We start from the raw sequence: 20,954 nt of genomic DNA on the forward strand, positions 1-20,954 counted from the left end.
TTTTAGAAAATCGCCCTAAAAAATTTTTCGCCTTTGAACTGAGAAAAATTTTCTATTTTCACGACAAATTTGCCATAAATTTAAGGCAGGTGACCATAAAAAAATATTTTTAGGGTTAATTTTTCTATTTTTCTAATATTTAGGGCGATTTTTTTCGATTTGCTTCGTTTTGACCTTTTCTAAATCCAACGGCGAATTGCCCTAATTTTTTTTCTAAAATTTTTCTAAATACAAGGGCGATTCGCCTTAAAAATCACTCCATAAGTGTGAATTTCGGTAGCCCAGCGGTCTAATCACTTGCGCTTTCAACTTTGCTATATGAGGACTAAGGTCGTGGGGTTGTGGGTTCGAACCCTGTGTGATTCAACTTGATTTTTATTTTTTTTTTTTTTTTTTTTTGTAAACATTATAATACTGAGGACATTTTTTCGTCCGAATTTTAAATTAAAGTAGTCTTTAAACCTTAAAAACGTATGGGAGTTCTGAGTTAAAAGCATACTTTGTGTTTGCGGGCAAGAAAACGGGACTAATTGTCACAGTCGTCAGGAAAAAAATATAGGATTTAGTTGCCTTTAGTCATATTATAACGTAGACCTCAAGAAAATAAGATGTGTGCAGAGTTTGTTCGTCGTCTTGCGCGATGGGTCTGTGGTGCAGCGGTAGGACGTTAGACTCTAAACCGAGATGTCGTGGGTTCGATTCTCGCCATGGCCAAAAAAAGTAAGTTGTTTTTTCTCCTCATATTTATTTCCCTAATTCATTTACAAACATGATTTTTCAGTTCTAACGGCTGTGCTGTATAGATCGGGCCCCCCTCTTAACCCGGCTCCCATATAAACTACACACCAATACAATAATATGAAACGGTGTCCTCCGCCGGTGTTGTTTAATTAAAGCAGTCCCAGTTCCCAGAATATAGACGATTAAAAAAAAACATGCTTCCCAAACTCAGTTAAGCATGCTCAAACACGATTTTTTTTAATTTGTCTAATTTTTTAGGGCATTTGCCTATAAAAACAGAAAATTCGCCCTTAATTTTAGAAAAATACACATTAAAATTAGGGCAAATCACCCTAAAAACAGGAAAATATTTCTTATTTCAAGAAAAATCACCCTAAATTAAACCAAATTTCCATCGGGATTTTTTAGAAAATTTTTCTAAATACACGGGCGAATCGCCAGCGGATACGATTTATGGGCGATTTTCTAAATCCACGGGCGAAAAGTCAGTTTTTTAGGGCGATTTAGGGTAAAAATTTCTATGAGTGTAAGATTGGGCTTGACTCGCAGATGATTCAACGCTGCGTATACGTAATTATTGGTGGCCTTGTCTGGGCACAAAATATAAGCTAAGGACAGGCAAGGGTTATACGCGAGTCTTATCACTATGAACACAATTTAGAAGGAACTATAAGCTGCTGATTGGGAATGAAATTAAAGTCTGACAGAAATGCGCTGCGAAATTCAACAACTTTGTGTATTTTAAATTATTTTTCATTTAATTAAAAGTGTTGTTTTCTGATCACAAAATTAAAGACAAACTACACTCATAGAAATTTTTACCCTAAATCGCCCTAAAAAACTGACTTTTCGCCCGTGGATTTAGAAAATCGCCCATAAATCGTATCCGCTGGCGATTCGCCCGTGTATTTAGAAAAATTTTCTAAAAAATCCCGATGGAAATTTGGTTTAATTTAGGGTGATTTTTCTTGAAATAAGAAATATTTTCCTGTTTTTAGGGTGATTTGCCCTAATTTTAATGTGTATTTTTCTAAAATTAAGGGCGAATTTTCTGTTTTTATAGGCAAATGCCCTAAAAAATTAGACAAATTAAAAAAAATCGTGTTTGAGCATGCTTAACTGAGTTTGGGAAGCATGTTTTTTTTTAATCGTCTATATTCTGGGAACTGGGACTGCTTTAATTAAACAACACCGGCGGAGGACACCGTTTCATATTATTGTATTGGTGTGTAGTTTATATGGGAGCCGGGTTAAGAGGGGGGCCCGATCTATACAGCACAGCCGTTAGAACTGAAAAATCATGTTTGTAAATGAATTAGGGAAATAAATATGAGGAGAAAAAACAACTTACTTTTTTTGGCCATGGCGAGAATCGAACCCACGACATCTCGGTTTAGAGTCTAACGTCCTACCGCTGCACCACAGACCCATCGCGCAAGACGACGAACAAACTCTGCACACATCTTATTTTCTTGAGGTCTACGTTATAATATGACTAAAGGCAACTAAATCCTATATTTTTTTCCTGACGACTGTGACAATTAGTCCCGTTTTCTTGCCCGCAAACACAAAGTATGCTTTTAACTCAGAACTCCCATACGTTTTTAAGGTTTAAAGACTACTTTAATTTAAAATTCGGACGAAAAAATGTCCTCAGTATTATAATGTTTACAAAAAAAAAAAAAAAAAAAAAATAAAAATCAAGTTGAATCACACAGGGTTCGAACCCACAACCCCACGACCTTAGTCCTCATATAGCAAAGTTGAAAGCGCAAGTGATTAGACCGCTGGGCTACCGAAATTCACACTTATGGAGTGATTTTTAAGGCGAATCGCCCTTGTATTTAGAAAAATTTTAGAAAAAAAATTAGGGCAATTCGCCGTTGGATTTAGAAAAGGTCAAAACGAAGCAAATCGAAAAAAATCGCCCTAAATATTAGAAAAATAGAAAAATTAACCCTAAAAATATTTTTTTATGGTCACCTGCCTTAAATTTATGGCAAATTTGTCGTGAAAATAGAAAATTTTTCTCAGTTCAAAGGCGAAAAATTTTTTAGGGCGATTTTCTAAAATGTAGAAAATTATTTTTATGAGTGTACTACATTTGTACTCATTTTCTAAATGATTATTTCTTGGAAGTTAAAGGTAATTAACTTTCCTAAACTCTCTATTACAAAAAATTTAATTTTAAACATTCTTAAAACATTTTCAATGGTAAAACTGATTTAAACACTTAACAGTAATTATAAGCCTTTGTTTGCTTTTATTATTTGGCAAATTAAAAAGCCATCGAAACATCGTTTATAATAGAATAACATTTTTAATTCAATTAATATAATTGAACACTCTAACATGATGCACAACCAATGCCAATGAAAGCAAATGGAAACGAAATTGAAGCATTTTAAGCTAATAGAATTATGTAACTCAGTGGCAATTAATAAACAACGTCGCACTCAATTTGGCCTTTTTTCATCCAACTGTCTCCCTCTGACATTTTACCCGCATTTTTCCCGCAGGACATCGGGCCCACACCGTTTATGTGGGCGTCCATGTGCCAGGAGGACGACGCCACTCGCAGCGCCGTCGCAAGCACCACCACAGCGGCCCCGGAGGGGGCGGCACGGGGGGCAGTGTCGGAGGAGGTGGCTCCATCGGCGGATCCGGAAGTGTGGGCGGTGGTGCGGGCAAGGACAACACTAGCGAGAAGCAACAGGAAGTGGAGCGACCAGGTGCGTCCAGGTGTCTCCCTCGCTTTATTGCAGCCTCGGGTTTCCTTGTGCAGATATATATAAGTGCGATATGGGTGCCCAGAAAGAAATGTCAGTAAATGTGGCCAATCAGTTTCGGCCAGGCCGAGAATTGTGGCAAATTACAGGAACCGAAAGTGAGGGAAAATTTCACAAATTACAGTGTCCTCTTCTGAGACAACTCAATCATTACGATGAAATAGAAAATGAAGGATGATTGGCTTACAAGTTTGCCGTCAACAAGAAGTTTTGATTATAATGGGAGATAGCAGGCTAATGGGTGACATTGAATTAGGATAATCGAGTTCGAACTAAAAGATAGATAATTCGGAAGAAAGAGAAGGTTCCTTGCTTGAAATAGTAAGGTTTTCAAAAAATGCAAACTAACCACAAGCAATACTAATCAACCTATCATAAATCGAACATAAATTAGCAAACCATTTCATTAATTCATGCACTTACCACGAATGTTATACTGTTAAAAACCTGTCTTACTGCTTTTCATATAATTTAGCGCAACCTATCCCAACAGCCCCATCTTTGTTTGTTTGCATCACCTGACCTATCCATTTAGTTTATAGTAATGCAGTATTAACTCATCTGTCTTTATTTATTATTCTTCTTATTTAGCCTTTCCATTTATTTTATAGTAATGCAGTGGTATCTCATTTGTCTTTATTTATTATTAATTTTACTTAGCCTTTTCATTATTTATTTAATACAATTCTTATTCATGTTTATTCAGAAATCTTGATTTATTCAGGTAAATGTAAATAAAACCCAAAGCCCAAAAGTAGCAATCCAAACATTACCCTCCTTATTTTACCTGTTAAATTTAATCCTATTCTATTAGATAAACATACCAAAAAGTGTAATTGCTTTTGTAATTTGTATACACAAACCTTAAGCCCATACAAATGAAATTCCCTGCATCACATTAACTAAAGATAGTCTTGCACATTCCAAAACGCTTTAACTTCAGAAACAAGCATCCATCCACTAAACATCCTCAGTATTATAGTATAATATCACGCAATACAAACATGAAAGTGCGACTAAATAGAACATATGGTCGGCAATGGGCAGTGGCCAATTCCCAGCACAGATCAGGGCCAAATTATTACGCCAATTAACTTTAGCACGCATTCAGCAGAGTCCAAGGATGCGCTACACATGATTGTTATGAACGGGGTGGCAATGGCAGGAAGATGTGGCTGCCAAGTCATAAATGCTGATTAGGCTAATGAAGGTTTGCACAGGAGAAAAAGACTGCATATAAAGCAGGGGACATCATTCGCTGTTTAAAAATATTTTTTGTTCAAAATTTGGAATTGTTTTTTTTTTAATTTAATTCGGTACAAATTTAGAAAATAACTTTTAATTTATTTATATTTTATTTTGAATACTTATCCCTATTATCAAGCACACTTTGCTCATACTGTATCCTTAAAATTATAGATACTCCCCCGGCCCAGCGAGTTCAGTTCATACTCGGCGAAGATGTGGACAGTAGTGGCACACATGTATCGCATCCCCTGTTTTCCGAAATGGGGATGCTGGTGAAGGAGGGCGACGAGATCGAGTGGAAGGAGACCGCGCGTTGGATCAAATTTGAGGAGGATGTGGAGGAGGGTGGCAATCGGTGGTCGAAGCCCCACGTGGCCACCCTCTCCCTTCACTCCCTGTTCGAGTTGCGTCGCCTGCTGGTCAACGGCAGTGTGATGCTGGACATGGAGGCCCAAAATCTGGAGGTGATGGCCGATCTGGTCTGCGATCACATGGTCAGTGCCGGAACCCTGCCACCCGGGGTCAAGGACAAGGTCAAGGATGCCCTCCTGCGACGTCATCGCCATCAGCACGAGTATGCCAAAAAGACGCGACTGCCGATTATTCGATCCCTGGCCGATATGCGCAATCATTCGTCATCGAAAAGTGAGTATGGGGCTCTCATGATCATTAGGTTTCAACTTCGAAGCTCATCTCGTGCGATTGATGTGCATCTGTGATCCATCATCGGCGAGTTAAATGCCATTCCACCCAGATCATCGCATTTAGGATCATTCTGTCCAAGTGTCTAAAACTCTCATCCGATCCGAACTAATACTAATAACTCAGACCTGGGCAAGAGCACTCCACTGCACTCACTGCATGGCTCGGCGGCTGGCCTGGATCTGACTGGAAATTACCAGACACCCCTCTATGTGTCGAGTAAGGATCAGCGTGGTTGTTATCTCGCTGTTCCCACAGGTATAGCCCTAGAACTAGCGAACCCCGTCACCACTCTACCTTATGCAATCTCTGTAAAGCTGAAAATAAGAGCCAAAAGTAAACATTTTCAGTTGCCTTGCACCTAAGAAAAAGCACCCAGAATCCAGCCAACCAAAAGTAAGAGCTAACTAACGTTTATATTGTGGAGATTTGGATCTCCCCCACCAGGAAATATCAACCCTTAGAGACAACCGTAGATCAGAGAAATGAATTAATCCAAACCTAATGGATTTAATATATATTCCACAGACTATTAAGTAAATGCTCCTTTGTAAAAATGGAATACAGTCTCCCTTGAAAAAGAAGAGTAACCCTTTTAATAGCACTTCCATCACCCAGAAGTCGTTATCGTTCCATTAATCACTCATATTCATTAGCTATTTAAATGGGGTAGCCTCTCAAGAATCATGAAATAAATATGCGTTTGTCGTTCACCCAATAAGCTGACACTTCAACGCACCTGGGGGCCATTGGGGTCACCACCTGGTTCCATGCCGGGGCATCGCCCCAGCATCAGGCTCAAAATCAAGGACAATCGCAATCACAAACAATGCCAAGTAATAGCCCATCAATGGTTTTTACTGTACTTATACTGTACTGTATTAAGAGCACGCTGTGTTTTTCGATGATTATCTCTTGTCATTGACTCTTCTATTTTCTCTACTCCTTGAACTTATTAATCTACTCACTGTATAACCAACTATAATATTCCAGAGCTCGTTAGTCCCTTTCTATGACGAAATATACCCAACTTATTGTGCTGTCTATCTACACGATTTAATCTGTTCAACTATATATTTAACCAGTGATATTTACCCAGAAAATTAAAATCGAATACATTAAGTTTTGTATCTATCCTCCCCCTACTTTTTCTCGAACTCTACTTTACTTCTTTAATAAGTATTCTATCGATTATAAGTCCCAATATTTAGAAAACTTTATCATTTACGATCTTCTGACTCAGCAAAATTCTTCTACGCTTTGGAACCACTTTAACAATTTATTTTCCAATACCTTAAAAATAGCATCGAAACGGATGAATAGATAGGTCCTAAGAAATAAATACGTTTTACATCCTTGGAATCCTTTTATAATAAAAAAAATAGTCTGTGAGGCAGTTTAGATGAACCAGATCCGCTCGAGATACTCAAGGAGTATCCTTGTCCTAATGATATCCTAAAAAACAAACCCAATAATTTTCTAGTTGAAGAGCACGCTGGCAACACTTTGGGGGCCACAACACCAATTTCCCTAACGGCCAGCGAACCGGGACCGCCCGGATCTAATGGAAATCCCAATCTAAGCACCGCTGCCGGCGGCATGGGTCGTTTCCTAACGGTGCCCAGTGGAAAACCCAGCAACAGAGCGCTCGGTAAAGAACCCCACTTCAAGAATCCATTACCAAGAACCGACCGTTTTCGTTATCGTTTACCGTTTGATTTTGCGTGTCTGTTAATTGTTGAAAATGTCCTCAAAAATACATTGAATATTTCTTTGGTAGTTCGCAGTTTTGTATTTTAAATTTGGATGAATAAAAGGATATGAGAAGGTGGCGAAATTTGCATGACGGTTATATCGAGCAGAATTGGAAAAACAGGAAATGGTTCCGTAGATAAACTCTAGATTAAAAGAATCCACTCACAACTGCACGCTTATCACCACCTAACACAAGAACTTTCACAACTACTTTCCAATATATTTAGCATGCTTCATTATCTGTATCTCAACTGAATCTGAAATCTTTTCCAGCATTCTTAGCCGAATTCGAATTTAATCCAAAATCTCTTTCTTGCACTTCTTTTTTCGTATGTTTTTTATGTTGTGTTCCGTTGTAACGTGTTGAACTACATGTTGTTGTTGTTATTATTATTATTGTAATACCTATCAACGCACGTATCCCAAAAATACTTAAAATATGTAAACACAACACCAAAACCTGCACCCCGTGTTCCGAACGAAAAAAAACACGACTAATGCAGAGAAAAAATCTAATTCTAAACACTCGCGGCCCGCACAAAACCTGCCGTCGATCACAGAGGACATGGTCAAGAGCCCCAGCAACCAGTCGATGGCCCGGCCAGGAAGTGGAACCGAGCTCAGCGAGCAGCAGCACAAGGGCAACACCCACTTCATGAGGAAGATCCCGCCGGGAGCGGAGGCCAGCAACATCCTCGTGGGTGAGGTTGATTTCCTGGAGCGCACCCTGTCCTGCTTCATCCGCCTGAGTCAGGCGGTGGTCCTGGGTGATCTCACCGAGGTGCCAGTACCCACAAGGTAGGTTTTCTAAATTTCAGAAGTTCAGGATGAGGAAAAACAGCGCAAATTTGAAGCCGACTTTTATGTTGCCCTTTAAAGATTTTACACTGAGATTTAACTTTAGGTTGTAATAAGTTTAAAATCCATAAAGTCGAAGGGTATATAAGATACTATTTTCTTTCACATTTTGTAATGAATGTGATTTTTGATTGATTTAAATATTATTAAATATATAAATTATTGATGCTAAAAAAATTATTTTGCAAATGTGACTAATAAAAAATTTTAAATAGTAAGTAATAAAATATTTTTTTTTTATTATCCACAACTAAAAATTTGTATTACGATATTCAAGTGAAAAATTTCCCCATTTTGACAGTAATTTATAGTTTCCCATAAAATTTTTTATTTCTAATTTAAAAGACAAAAAACTACAAGTCACTTGATGACTTTAGGATTGTTATACATATAAGCAATTTAAAAATAAACTACTTATTATTTATTAATAACCATACAAAGTCATACAAGTTAAAATTAAAAAAACTTTTGAATAACCTCCAAATTAATTATATGTAAGCTATGAATTCCTGATATTAATAGTTTCCCCTTCTCACAGATTTGTCTTCATCCTGCTTGGCCCGCCTGGCAGTCAGAGCAACTTCCACGAGATTGGCCGGGCGATGGCCACCCTGATGTCCGACGAGATCTTCCACGAGGTAGCGTACCGAGCACGCAAGCGGGATCACCTGCTGTCCGGAGTGGACGAGTTCCTCGATGCGGTGACCGTGCTGCCGCCCGGCGAATGGGATCCCACCATTCGAATTGAGCCACCGGCGGCCATTCCCTCCCAGGAGGTGCGTAAGCGTCCCCCAGAGCTGCCCAAGGAGGAGGTGGACGAGGAGGAGGAGGAGGCGCGCCTGCGGGATGAGAACGGGCTGACCAGGACGGGTCGACTCTTTGGAGGCCTCATCAACGACATCAAGAGGAAGGTACCCTGGTACATTAGCGACTACAAGGACGCCCTGTCCATGCAGTGTGTGGCCTCGTGGATCTTCCTGTACTTCGCCTGCCTGTCCCCGATCATCACTTTCGGTGGTCTTCTAGCGGAGGCCACCGGCAAGCACATGGCTGCCATGGAGTCTTTGGTGTCCGGGTTCGTTTGTGGCATGGGCTATGGCTTCTTTTCGGGCCAGCCGCTGACAATTCTCGGGTCCACCGGTCCAGTTCTGGTCTTCGAGTCAATTATCTACGAGTTCTGTCTGAAGATGGGCTGGGAATATATGACTTTCCGGTTCTGGATCGGCATGTGGGTCGCCGGCATTTGCATCGTCCTGGTCGCGATTGATGCCAGTGCCCTCGTCTGCTACATCACCCGCTTCACCGAGGAGAATTTCGCCACTCTGATCGCGTTCATCTTCATCTACAAGGCCATTGAGAATGTTATGGTTATTGGTAAGAACTTTCCGGTCAATCAAGGGATATACGACTGTGTCTGTACACCGCCAATTGGTAGCAATGCCAGTGTGATTGAATATGCCAAGTACAACTGGGATTATTGTGAGGTATTGGTTTGATGGTTGAGGAATCAATTGAATATTTACTAATTAAAATCTTATTTTTTTAGACATACAATGGCACTTTGGTTGGCGGCGACTGCGGATCACCGCCCACCGAGAACGTTTTCCTGATGTCGGTGGTCCTCTGCGCCGGCACCTTCCTCATCTCCACCGTGCTGAAGGAGTTCAAGAACGCCCTCTTCTTCCCCTCGATCGTTCGCCAGTACATTAGCGATTTCTCCGTGCTGATCGCGATTTTCGCCATGAGCTTCTTTGACTATTCCCTGGGTGTGCCCACCCAGAAACTGGAGGTTCCCAACGAATTAAAGCCCACACTTAGCACTAGGGGCTGGCTCATTCCGCCGTTCTCCGAGAAGAATCCCTGGTGGTCGCCGATCATTGCCGTTTTCCCCGCCCTGCTCGGAACCATTCTGATCTTCATGGATCAACAGATCACGGCCGTTATTGTGAATCGTAAGGAGAACAAACTGAAGAAGGGCTGCGGCTACCATTTGGATTTGTTCATCCTCTCGATTCTGATTGCCATTTGCAGCTTGATGGGTCTGCCTTGGTGAGTTTTGAGTCGAATAAATTATAGGGATATTTCTGGGAACTTTTTTTCTGAAAAATAGGTGTATTAGAGGTTTTTTTGTATACCATATTTCTTATACAATATTTATATTCCCAGGTTCGTGGCTGCCACCGTGCTGAGCATCAACCACGTGAACTCGCTGAAACTGGAATCGGAGTGCTCGGCCCCTGGCGAGAAACCACAGTTCCTGGGAGTGCGCGAGCAGCGGGTTACCCACATCCTGATCTTCCTGACCATCGGTGTCTCCGTGCTGCTAACCCCGCTGCTCGGTCACATTCCCATGCCGGTTCTGTTTGGCGTGTTTCTTTACATGGGAGTGGCCTCGCTCAAGGGTCTGCAGTTCTTCGATCGCATACTTATCATGTTCATGCCGGCGAAATACCAGCCGGACTATATGTTCCTCCGCCAGGTGAGCTAAATAAATAAATATACAAGTCATATAAATATATTTAAAAACCCCTTGAAATATTCCCCAAAAAAAATCGTTGAATTTAATGCTCTTTAAAAAGATGTTACTTTAATTCCAATTAATTTAATGCAATATTAGTGGATTCTAGTCAGACTAACATGAACATAAATTTACAGATTCCTCTCCTCTCTTAATGGTCGATTACTATTACTATTAGTTTGTAATTTTTTTGTTTTTCTTGGACTTTATTTCAATTAGTTACTTTCCACATAATCAACATAATTTTCGTCCGTTGAGTACGTTGCATCAGAAGAACTATCAGTAGAGGTTTCATCAGTAGTACTTTCAGTGGATGTATTTTCAGTACTACGCTCCTCAACATTTTCTTTCTTATTTTGCAACTGTTTTCTTTCATTCTCCTCACTCCAAATTTTATATTGCTCAATCAGTTCAGTCACATTCAAGAGCCTAGAAATTAAGAAATCAGAATCAGTGGTACTACTTTCAGGTACAATTGAACTCTCGGTGCTGCTTATTTCTTGGTCAGTTTCGTTTTCACCCTTGACCATTTCATTGTACAGGTTATTCAGGTATTGGGTGATCTTTTCCAAATCAACTATCCAATCCTCTTGGCTATTTAAATCACTTTCAGTTACTCCGTTAACCGCATTATTATAAATAGTTTTTAGCGCAGAAATATTCATATTTTTTAGATCACTTTCCAAATCAAAAGGCTTATTGGTTACACCCATTGGGTTATCCGTAGTACTTTCGGACCTGCTAATCTCTTCGAGTCTGCGAAGATCCTTCAAGATATCCTTGAGTCGATCTGGTACGCCCTTTGAATTTTCGATTATCCCATTCGATTCCTCACAGCCGTTTTGTTCTTTTTGGGCATATGACGAGATAGTCTTCCTTTCCGTAATCCTCGCATCGTACATCTCGATAAAGCCATCCAGTATACTCTTCACACTGGATTCGTAATCAAAAGACTGGGAACCTCCATTTGTAACTGTTGATTTCTTCGAGCATGCCGATTGTTTTAATTGATTTTCAAAGCTCGTCAATCTCCCGTTTAAATTTTCACCAAATGATTTGAGCTGACGATCCACAAACTCGGTTATTCGTTTAAATTCATCAGAGCAAGCGGAGTCCTAAAATAAATATATTTCACTGCCATGAACTGTTCTTAAGGAATTAATAACTCACTTGTAAAATGGCGACAGTCCTTTGTAGGGCTATCCCGAATAGAAAAATAATTAGGATTTTATGCATTTTATCCACAGCCACAGAACTTGACCGAAGCTAACTTAAAATGAGAATGAATTGTATTTTCAAGAGAGGATAAGTTTTTGCATGATATTTCAGAGCTTTATATATCCGCAGTCATGCAGTTTATACAAAAAACCCACATCCGCCGGAACTGATAACACTCACATTGCGCGAAACATTTTATCGTTATTTTAGCTCTGCACTTAGCCGAATAATAAATATAATTCGTCAAAAAAACTTAAATTTTGTCAAGCAGTGTTTATAAAAGTATGAGTCTATAAATTACAGCATGATAAGTATTTTAAAAAGGAATCATATTTTTTCCCCTATGTAGTTAAATAATGTATTATTTTAATTTAAATCGCGTGTATTATATTATACAGATTTTATGTTTTAGCAAAAAATATTCCCATTAACATGACATAGATTTTCATTTTTATAATTGTTAAATAAATCATAGTTTCATTAGAACTATAAGATTTGAATATATAATATTAATAATTATTAGTAACATTTTTTATGATCTTTCGTAAGTGACCAATAAAGTTAAGTAGGTTTTTAATAGTGGCGGATCCAGGATTTTTTTGTGGGGGGTGATATCAGAACAATTTTTTTGTTGCATACTTTTTGAATACCAAAATTTCTTTCATTTTTCACCCGAGTGGGGGGTGATATATCACCCATATCACCCCCCGTGGATCCGAGCATGGTTTTTATAGGCTTTCGTTGGCAATTTTGAAGGTGATAGCCATTATTTTGCGTTTAAATCATTTGTTTTGTTCTTCCTCAGATTTCTTCCACATACTGTACTTTGCGATCACATCACTCATATCCTGAATAGATCTGGTTTTAGTTGTATCGCTTTTAATCGGCTGAAGGGTATTGGAATTTAAAAATTTCTTTAGCAAAGAATCCGATGAATTTTCGGTTGGGATGCTACCGTCAAACCTAACATGGTCTTCACTTTTATCTTTTAATTCCGATTCAGTACTCTTAGTGGTAATATTTTCTTCATTTTTCTTTAATAATATTTCTTTATCTTTTTTCTCTTTCCTCCAAGTTAAATATTTCCTAATTATGTCCTTCATATTTGTTTCTTCATAACGAAATTCCGGTTCAGTGAAGATTTCAATACTTTCACTTGTAGAACTGTCAGTAGAGGAACTGTCAGTAGAAGAACTGGCAGTAGAAGAACTTTCTGTAGAAGAACTGTCGATAGAGGAACTGTCAGGTGATGGGTCACCAGTGGAAGTAAAAATTATTTCTGTACTCGCTTTATCATTTTGCTTCATAAGCCAAGCTTTAAATTGGTCAATTTTTGCAGAGTTGCCCAACCTTTCAATACTTTTATCTGTAGAAGTTTTATATTTTTTCTCTTTCATCCAAATTATATATTTCTCAATTATTTCCTTCATATTTGTTTCTTTATAACGAAATTCCGGTTCAGTGGAGATTTTAAAATTTTCACTTGTAAAACTGTCAGTAGAGGAACTTTCAGTAGAAGAACTGTCGATAGAGATACTGTCAGGTGATAGGTCATTAGGGGAAGTAAAAGTTATTTCTGAAGTACTTGCTTCATGATTTTGCTCCAAAGAATCTTCTTTAATTCTGTTCGCCTCCATCCAAATTAAAAATTGCTCAAGAGCAGTACCCATTCTTTCATTACTTTTATCTGTAGAAGTTTCATATACATCTGTAGTAGTGTCATATTCAGCTGTAGTTGTATCATAATAGGAATTTTCAGCCGAACTCTTTTTGCCTATTACTGAACCGGTTGCCACTCCGTTAGCAACAGCAATAATGTTTTGTAAGGACTTACATCCAGTTAAATCCTCTTGGCTATCCTCAGTACTTTCAGTCCTGCACAATTGTATGAGTTTCTCAACGTCCTTAGAGAAACTTGGTATACGATTCTGTGAGTTCTCACAAGTCTCCGGGATTTGAATATCTTTTGGTTCCTCAATCGCTGTCCGTTCTTTTTGGGTATATGACGAGATAGTCTCCCTTCCCTTCATCCTCGCATCGTAAATCTCGAAAAGGTCATCAAGTATACTCTTCACTCGGGAACCATAATCAAAAGCTAGAGAACCTCCAGTTGGAATTGTTGATTTCTTTGTGCATTCCGGTTGTGTCAGTCGATTTTCAAAACTCGTCAATCTCCCGTTTAAATTTTCACCAAATGATTTAAGCTGACGCTCCACAAATTCGGTTATTCGCTTAAATTCATCAGAGCAAGACGAGTCCTAAAATAAATTTATTTTACTGCTATCCACTGTGCAGATCAAACTTATAACTCACTTGTGAACTAGCGAAGGAGGTCCTTAGTAAGGCTATCCCGAATAAAAAAACAATCAGAATTGTTCGCATTTTATCCACAGCTAAGAACTTATACTCGGCAATATAACAACAAGACTGAAATTTATTTCCAAGGGAAGAGAACTTATTGCAGATGACTTCAGAGTGCTATATATCTGAATTCATTCAGTTTTTTTACGTACATCCGCCGAGAGCTGATTAATACTCATTTCAAGTCAACCAACGATAAATTCAATACATTTTGCTGTATATGTATGCAGACTTTACAAAGATAAAGTTCCGAATTACTTTAATCCAATTTAAAATTTTATTACAAATGAAAATTCGTGGCTAGAGATATTTAATTTTTCTATCATTGTGGACGGAGGTTTACATAGTGACGAATCGCACCAACATTGAAAATATGCTACAACTATCATATTGAAATTCGTGATTCACCGTTTTTTTTTAATATATTGTACATTGGTATTTTAAATATAATTTTCAGTATAAGAGATTAGATTACATTATATTTTTTATATACATTTTTCGTGTCTTAAAATTGTTTTTTTAATTTTTGCTTAAGAGGTGACAACGTTTAATTTTCGCTCGAATTATTGTTCCACGAATTAAACCGTTCCATTATTGTTTTAATCTTATCGTGAAGATCCTTTGTTTCCCGTTCGCTGTTATCAGGAGAAGTACTGTCTGTAGAAAAATCATCAGTAGTATTTTTCCTATTTTCCTCATCACTTTCCTTTAATAGAGTCCCATTTTTAAATTGGTCCGCACTCCAGATTTTATATCGCTCAATCAGGTCAGTCGCAATTTTTTTGTTTAAAAATTTATTAAATTTATTCTCTCCGGTTAAACTTTCATTTTTCACCATTATGTTGTACTTTTCTATTAGGGTTTGTACGTAGTTTTTCCAATTAAGTGCTGTTAAATTTGCATTTTTTGTGAAACTCCCATTTTTCGCCATTGAATCATATAGTTTTATTAACTGTTCGACGCTCATTTCCATATCTCTGCCCCTCATCCTCGCTTCGTAAATTTCGATAATGTCATCGAATATACTTTTTACACGAGACCCATAATCAAAAGTTTCGGAACTTTTAGTGGGAATGGTTGATTTCTTTGTGCATTCAGATTGTCTCATCTGATTTTCAAAACTCGTTAATCTCCCGTTCAAAGTTTCACCAAATAATCTAAGCCGACTCTCCAATAGTTCGGTTACTCGTTTTAGTTCATCAGAACAGGTTGAATCCTGAAATAATTATATTTAATTGCCTGGCTCTGTGCTGACCCAATTATTAACTCACTTGTAAACTGGCGACAGTCCTTTGTAAGGCTATCCCGAATATGAAAATGAACAAAATACTTTGGCGCATTTTATTCACAAATTAGAACATTAACCCAGTAAAATCCAATCAAGACTGAACTGTATTTTCAAGAGTGTAGAAACTTTGGCCCCTGAGCTTTTATTCAAAAAATCCAGCTTAGATGTTTTTAAGGAATGATAATATTTATAATAAAATTCCAGAATTATGAACCATTATTTCTATTTAGTCATTTGGTTTTTTAAATGAATTTCAAATTTGAATTTAATTATGAATAATTAATTAGAATTCAATCCTTGGCATTTCTAAACCACATACCAACACCCGAAAAATGTCGAACAGCTTAATCATAGTCTGATAGAAACTCCAGGCTTGTTAGTTATATACATTAAAAAATTAATATCAATGGTCATTGCTTAAATATTTAAATGTGCATATGTACAATGTACATTGTACTTTGTATAAAAAAAACAATACGTTTACTTTAATTTGGATACTTTCAAAACCATTAATAACTGTTCCAATTGATTTATATTACAGGTCCCCATCAAACGCGTCCACCTGTTCACCGTTATTCAGCTGGCCTGTCTTATTATCCTCTGGCTGATCAAATCCTTCTCGCAGACCTCCATTCTGTTCCCCCTGATGCTGGTGGTAATGATCGGTATACGAAAGGCCCTCGATTTGGTGTTCACCCGACGCGAGCTGAAGATCCTGGACGACATAATGCCCGAGATGACGAAGCGGGCGGCGGCCGATGATCTGCATAAACTGGACGCTGAGGTGGGCTTATTGGCGCGAATTTTCCCCTGGGGAAAAGGTAGTCGGGGCAGGGTGGTGACCAAGCCACCAGGCCTCGATGGCGGCCTCCCCGCTTCCGGTGGGGCAGGCAGTGCTGGCCTCATCAGCTGCACCACCTCAAATGCAAATGAGAAAGAGTTCGAGGCACAGAGTAGTCTGCTCAAAAAGTAGAAGACACACACAGAACACCACTTCCGAGCACACACACAAGCACACCTAGACAAGCACACGCCCACAAACACGCCCACGCCGAAATAAAAGAAAATCCATGGACCGGTGCTGCCCATTTCATTTGCGTTTGCAGTGCTGCCCAGTCCACCGCACAAAACCAACGATAAGCGATACTTGCTTCGATGGTTTCGATACCGATAAACTCAATTATTTATAGGTTTTTTGATTAATTTGCATTTTGTCGGTCTTGATACATCTTATTCAGCTACTATAGTTATCTACCCATATACTTATATATATGCATTATATTCTCTGTTATATACGTTTTTATCATGTCTTTAACAGTATTTTGTAAATGTTTTCCCCTACCCTACACCATTTTAATTTTTAAAAAATATGGCATGCAGCTATTTTGCATTTTGTTTTTACATATACGATATTTTTTGATACAAATGTTCAACTTCTTTTTGATTCTATGCTTAAAAACGCTTTCAAACCACCTGTAAATGCCAAACCTATAAGAAAGAAATTATGTGGTTTTTCGTAGTGCAAAAAATGTGTTATCTATCCGAACCTACTCTAAAACTACTCTTACCCTATATATATACAAATATGATATTTATAAATGTAAATGAAATTCTAGCCTAAGTCATAATTAGTCAACGTTTACACTGTACAACAAGTACCTAAATGTATTAAATGGAACCTGTTATGTTATTTTATAGTCATCGGGTCGAGAGTTCCAGTAACTAACCAGCGACATAAACCCACACGTAATTGTAGCGAAAATTGATGTAAAAATATCATGGGCAAAATCCAAAATTAAAACACAAAAAAAAACTAAGCAAATAAAAATAAAACAAAAATTTGGCATAATTCTAAAATTAAACACACTTCACCGAATTGGCTTTAGAAACAAGACCACCGACTTAGACCCCCTCACCCTTTTATTTAGCGAGCTCTTTCTACTTCGCCTTTCACCTATGCAACATTAGACCAGATATGCTATACCTTTTTCTACTCATCCTTTGCTCCCCTTTGGAGACTTGTTCTTTGGTCCCAAAACTATGCAAACTGTGCCAATTTTATATTGAAGGACAATCATCATCAGCATCATCCGAGTTCTGGGTCTGGGGCCAACTACAATGCCGATAAGTCGGGTCCCACCACCATTCACATTCCCCTGTCGGGAAACAAGCCCGGCAGCAATGGACCAACTGTGACCATTCCCCAGGAGGCTGTTAATCGCACCACAGTCTGGCAGCAGATCAACAAGGATGGCAATGGGATCTCGGAGCAACTGATCATCCCGGTCACCCTCAAAGTCCGTCAGATCAACGGCAACCAGTAAGTGTTCCCAACGGGTTCCAGTCCAGAATCAGCGATCAGATCAGATCACACACTAATCCTCTCATGAGCTGCTAGATCTTTCGCTCGCTCTATTGTATATAATCGATTTACCTTTCCTTTCCTACGCTCAAGAAAAGAAAGGCCTTAAAATCGCACAGCATATTGGAGTTGAAGACAAAAGAGAATTCTGTAGAATAAATAAGTAATTAAGTTCAAACTATGAGCCGTCTGCCTGAAGACAGCTAATAATATTTCATATTTCTTATATCGATTGATAAACTAGAATACAAAAGTCTTATTTTCTCAGCTTACTAATAGTTGTAATCATAATCATGACAAATAACTGATTGAATTTGTTAGTTCTCAAAAATTTAAACACATGTACTAAAAAATGTTCTTTCCTTTTATCGCTGAAATATTTTGTTTAAAATTCCCGAAATTACTCAGCATGGGAATACCCAAAACTTGTTTCCGCCAAACGGTCTTATGAGTCTACAGTTCAGATAGCTACCAAATATCAAGTAAAAAACAAAAAAATATACAGCTCAGGGTAAAACTATAACACTTGTTGTGGATATTAATACATACATAAAAATTGTTTTTAGAATACATTTTTAAAAGCTTGTATTTTATTTTTTAATATTAAACTGAGAAACCTTTAATTTAATTTATCTATGAAATATCATGATTTATATTAAATTTAAACTCAATTTTTGTATTAGCAAGAAACTTTTATAAATATGTGCGAATTTGGGACGACTTTCTTTTGAGCGTACCGACTATACAATCATTCATGCTCGTCTACACATTCCCCTGTGCCTCCCCCTCTCTGCAGTGCGTCCCCGAGTGCCGCCCTATCGCCACGCCTCTCGCCGATGCACGAGGCCGATGAGTACAGTGAAGCCCCGACAAACAGTCCGGGGCATCTCACGGGAGCTCAGCAGCAGCAGCAGCATCATCAGCAACAGCAGCAGCAGCAGATCAGCAATTGCAAGGAGGCGGCTGCCAAACTCGAAGGATCCTCCTTGGCCAGCAGTCAGATCAGTCCGGCCAACATAACACCCGTCTAAAGAACACAAATACGAAATGGATTTAAAGCGAACAAAGCACAAAGAACACACACGTATTTCTAGTTGGTCACTCACAGCCGTATCATAATCTCTATTTACTATATATCGTACTAGTTAACCCAGGCTACGTTTTTTTGGTAACGTTTTTTAGTTGTGCCAGTAGAGGGGTAAATCTTTGATTTGGGGCTCAGGTACAAGATATACAAGTATTACTTACATATATGATACAATTACGATATTCTGTAGAGAAAAAATAATATTCAAAATATACACTTTTGAAGCGAATTTTATAGAGTCAATTCCAACGGAGAGGGTGCAAAGAAGCCAAAGCCACAGAACAGAAAAAAAACAGAAACCATCGGTTCTCCGATGCTTGTACAATTTTCCTAATCCATTCTCCACTTTGACTTGGTTAGCTAAAGCGATTTTTGTGTGTTTTATGGGGCTTATTTATCAAACTGTGATCTGATGGGTATAATATCTTGGGTTGGGTTGTATTAGGATCGTATTATTTAGCCTAGCCAAGACAAAGCTGTAAACAATTGTATTATATTTTATGCCTCACACTAAGTTCAACACAAAGACACACGCATCCTATCCGACACTCCCAAAATAAAAACCATATATATAAAATATATACAACTATAAATATTGAATAAAAAGTGGCGAACCATTAATTAGCCACAGGAAAACTGCAAAAACAAAAATGTTTCTTTCATTTCGTTACTTTTGGTATGCATCGTTCGTTTTCAGTGTATTTTGTGCATAGTTGTGAGTCTTGAGTGTGGCACCTACTGCTCCCAAAATCTATATCTCTGAACATTCATGCATAGCACCCGATCGAGTTCTGCCTGTCTTTCATAAAACCAGACATTCATGAAAACTGAGAATCAGAGTTTGTGGAAAAAAAAACGTAGTGAAACAAGTGACAAAAAAATACTCTGTACCATTTTTGATCATCTTCAAACTCTGTTTCCTAAACTCAAACCATCAAAGCTTCATTAGCATCGTGTTTGATGTCTGTATGTGCATTTTCTATACTATATTCTCCTTGATATTAAAGTACGTAGACGAACCTGAACTAGGATATCATTGGTACTCCTACCCCAAAACCACGATTATTAATTACTAATTTCATTATTGCAGAACCCAAAATTTAATACGTCGAAGCAATTGTGGCGTGGATATCTTACACCAACAGAAACATCCGTTTGAGTCAATGATTTAACTCCATTTTAGCGTATGTCTGTGTACCTGTGCAACAATTATGTGTGTCTATAATCTAATATAATTACCACCTACCGTCCCTTTTGCGTATAAATGTATACCCCAAGTGCGATTTGTGGCACAAATTAATTGTCTGGCACATATCAAGCGACAACTCGAAAAACAATCTTATACAATCCACACTAAAGGAATTTGTTGAAATAAATGTATACAATAAAGTTAAATTATTTTGAATGGGAAATATTATGTTTGAACTGTTTGTGGCTAAGAAAGGTGAGTTATATAAGGTTTGGAATTCAATTGTTACATTAGCACTTTATTTCAAAAATGATTAGGAAAACCAACAAAGGGTCAAAAAACTGTTTACTAAAATTTATATTAAAATTGGAAATGAAATGTCTACAAAAATATACGTCTATTATATTTAAGCATTTGGAGTTGGCTCAAAATAAGTCGGTATCCTCCACAAATTCTAATATGGTAAAAAGTATAGTGATATCACTATCGTTAAATGTTTTAGTAAATTTGTTTCGAATCCCTTCGACTCCTGTGTCTTGTCCATGGGGATGGTCCTTAAAAGGTTCCGTACCTTATTTATGATTCCTTGCAATTTCCTGCCGAACGTTTAGAAATGCCCCCTCTTTATACGAAAACTTTCCTTGAAGAATCTGAGTTTTCAGGCACTGCTCGTTCTTCAAACAAAACGCATTAATTCTATAACAAAAAAATAAATGTATATTTATTATACGTATTGGGTTATTACATATTATAAGATATATTTTACTTGAGTCCCCTCGCAAGGGGACTTTTGCTTTTTTTAGGCTTTATCCCTGGGGTCAAATACGGAAACCAGTTA

General features: G+C 38.0%; 2 protein-coding genes across 18 annotated transcripts in view; one reads left to right on the forward strand and one right to left on the reverse strand.

Annotated features, from left to right (window-relative positions):
• Window positions 1–20,265, forward strand: part of Ndae1 (Na[+]-driven anion exchanger 1) — a 35,641-nt gene extending 15,376 nt beyond the window's left edge. For 2 of the 17 annotated variants that reach the window (XM_017149110.3, XM_017149108.3), the window contains exons 3-12: window positions 3,261–3,473; window positions 4,950–5,423; window positions 6,964–7,131; window positions 7,796–8,033; window positions 8,632–9,577; window positions 9,640–10,142; window positions 10,260–10,572; window positions 16,020–16,262; window positions 17,548–17,798; window positions 18,637–19,557. In XM_017149110.3, coding sequence (XP_017004599.2) covers window positions 3,261–3,473; window positions 4,950–5,423; window positions 6,964–7,131; window positions 7,796–8,033; window positions 8,632–9,577; window positions 9,640–10,142; window positions 10,260–10,572; window positions 16,020–16,262; window positions 17,548–17,798; window positions 18,637–18,871 — 3,584 coding nt within the window. In that variant the 3' untranslated portion in view covers window positions 18,872–19,557. Of the gene's footprint in view, window positions 1–3,260; window positions 3,474–4,949; window positions 5,424–5,606; window positions 5,739–6,202; window positions 6,317–6,963; window positions 7,132–7,738; window positions 8,034–8,631; window positions 9,578–9,639; window positions 10,143–10,259; window positions 10,573–16,019; window positions 17,328–17,547; window positions 17,799–18,636; window positions 19,559–20,017 lie in introns of those variants that run through there. The other 15 variants (XM_070211794.1, XM_017149115.3, XM_017149112.3 and 12 more) reach the window with 14 other exon arrangements.
• On the reverse strand, window positions 10,654–11,929 carry LOC138912037 (uncharacterized). Its single transcript, XM_070211795.1, has 2 exons — window positions 11,782–11,929; window positions 10,654–11,726 (listed from the first exon to the last, which is right to left on the reverse strand). The coding sequence occupies exons 1-2, from the start codon at window positions 11,845–11,847 to the stop codon at window positions 10,827–10,829; spliced, it is 966 nt and encodes a 321-aa protein (XP_070067896.1). The 5' UTR covers window positions 11,848–11,929; the 3' UTR covers window positions 10,654–10,826.
• Window positions 20,266–20,954: the final 689 nt, after the last annotated feature.

The sequence above is a fragment of the Drosophila takahashii genome, chromosome 2L (assembly GCF_030179915.1).
Source record: "Drosophila takahashii strain IR98-3 E-12201 chromosome 2L, DtakHiC1v2, whole genome shotgun sequence".
NCBI lineage: Eukaryota > Metazoa > Arthropoda > Insecta > Diptera > Drosophilidae > Drosophila > Drosophila takahashii.

Excerpts from the sequence above, each read along its gene's own strand:
- LOC138912037 (XM_070211795.1), bottom strand. The coding sequence starts at position 11,847 with ATGCATAAAATCCTAATTATTTTTCTATTCGGGATAGCCCTACAAAGG. Across the intron at positions 11,727-11,781 it reads GGACTGTCGCCATTTTACAA|GACTCCGCTTGCTCTGATGA; the intron begins GTGAGTTATTAA and ends TATTTATTTTAG.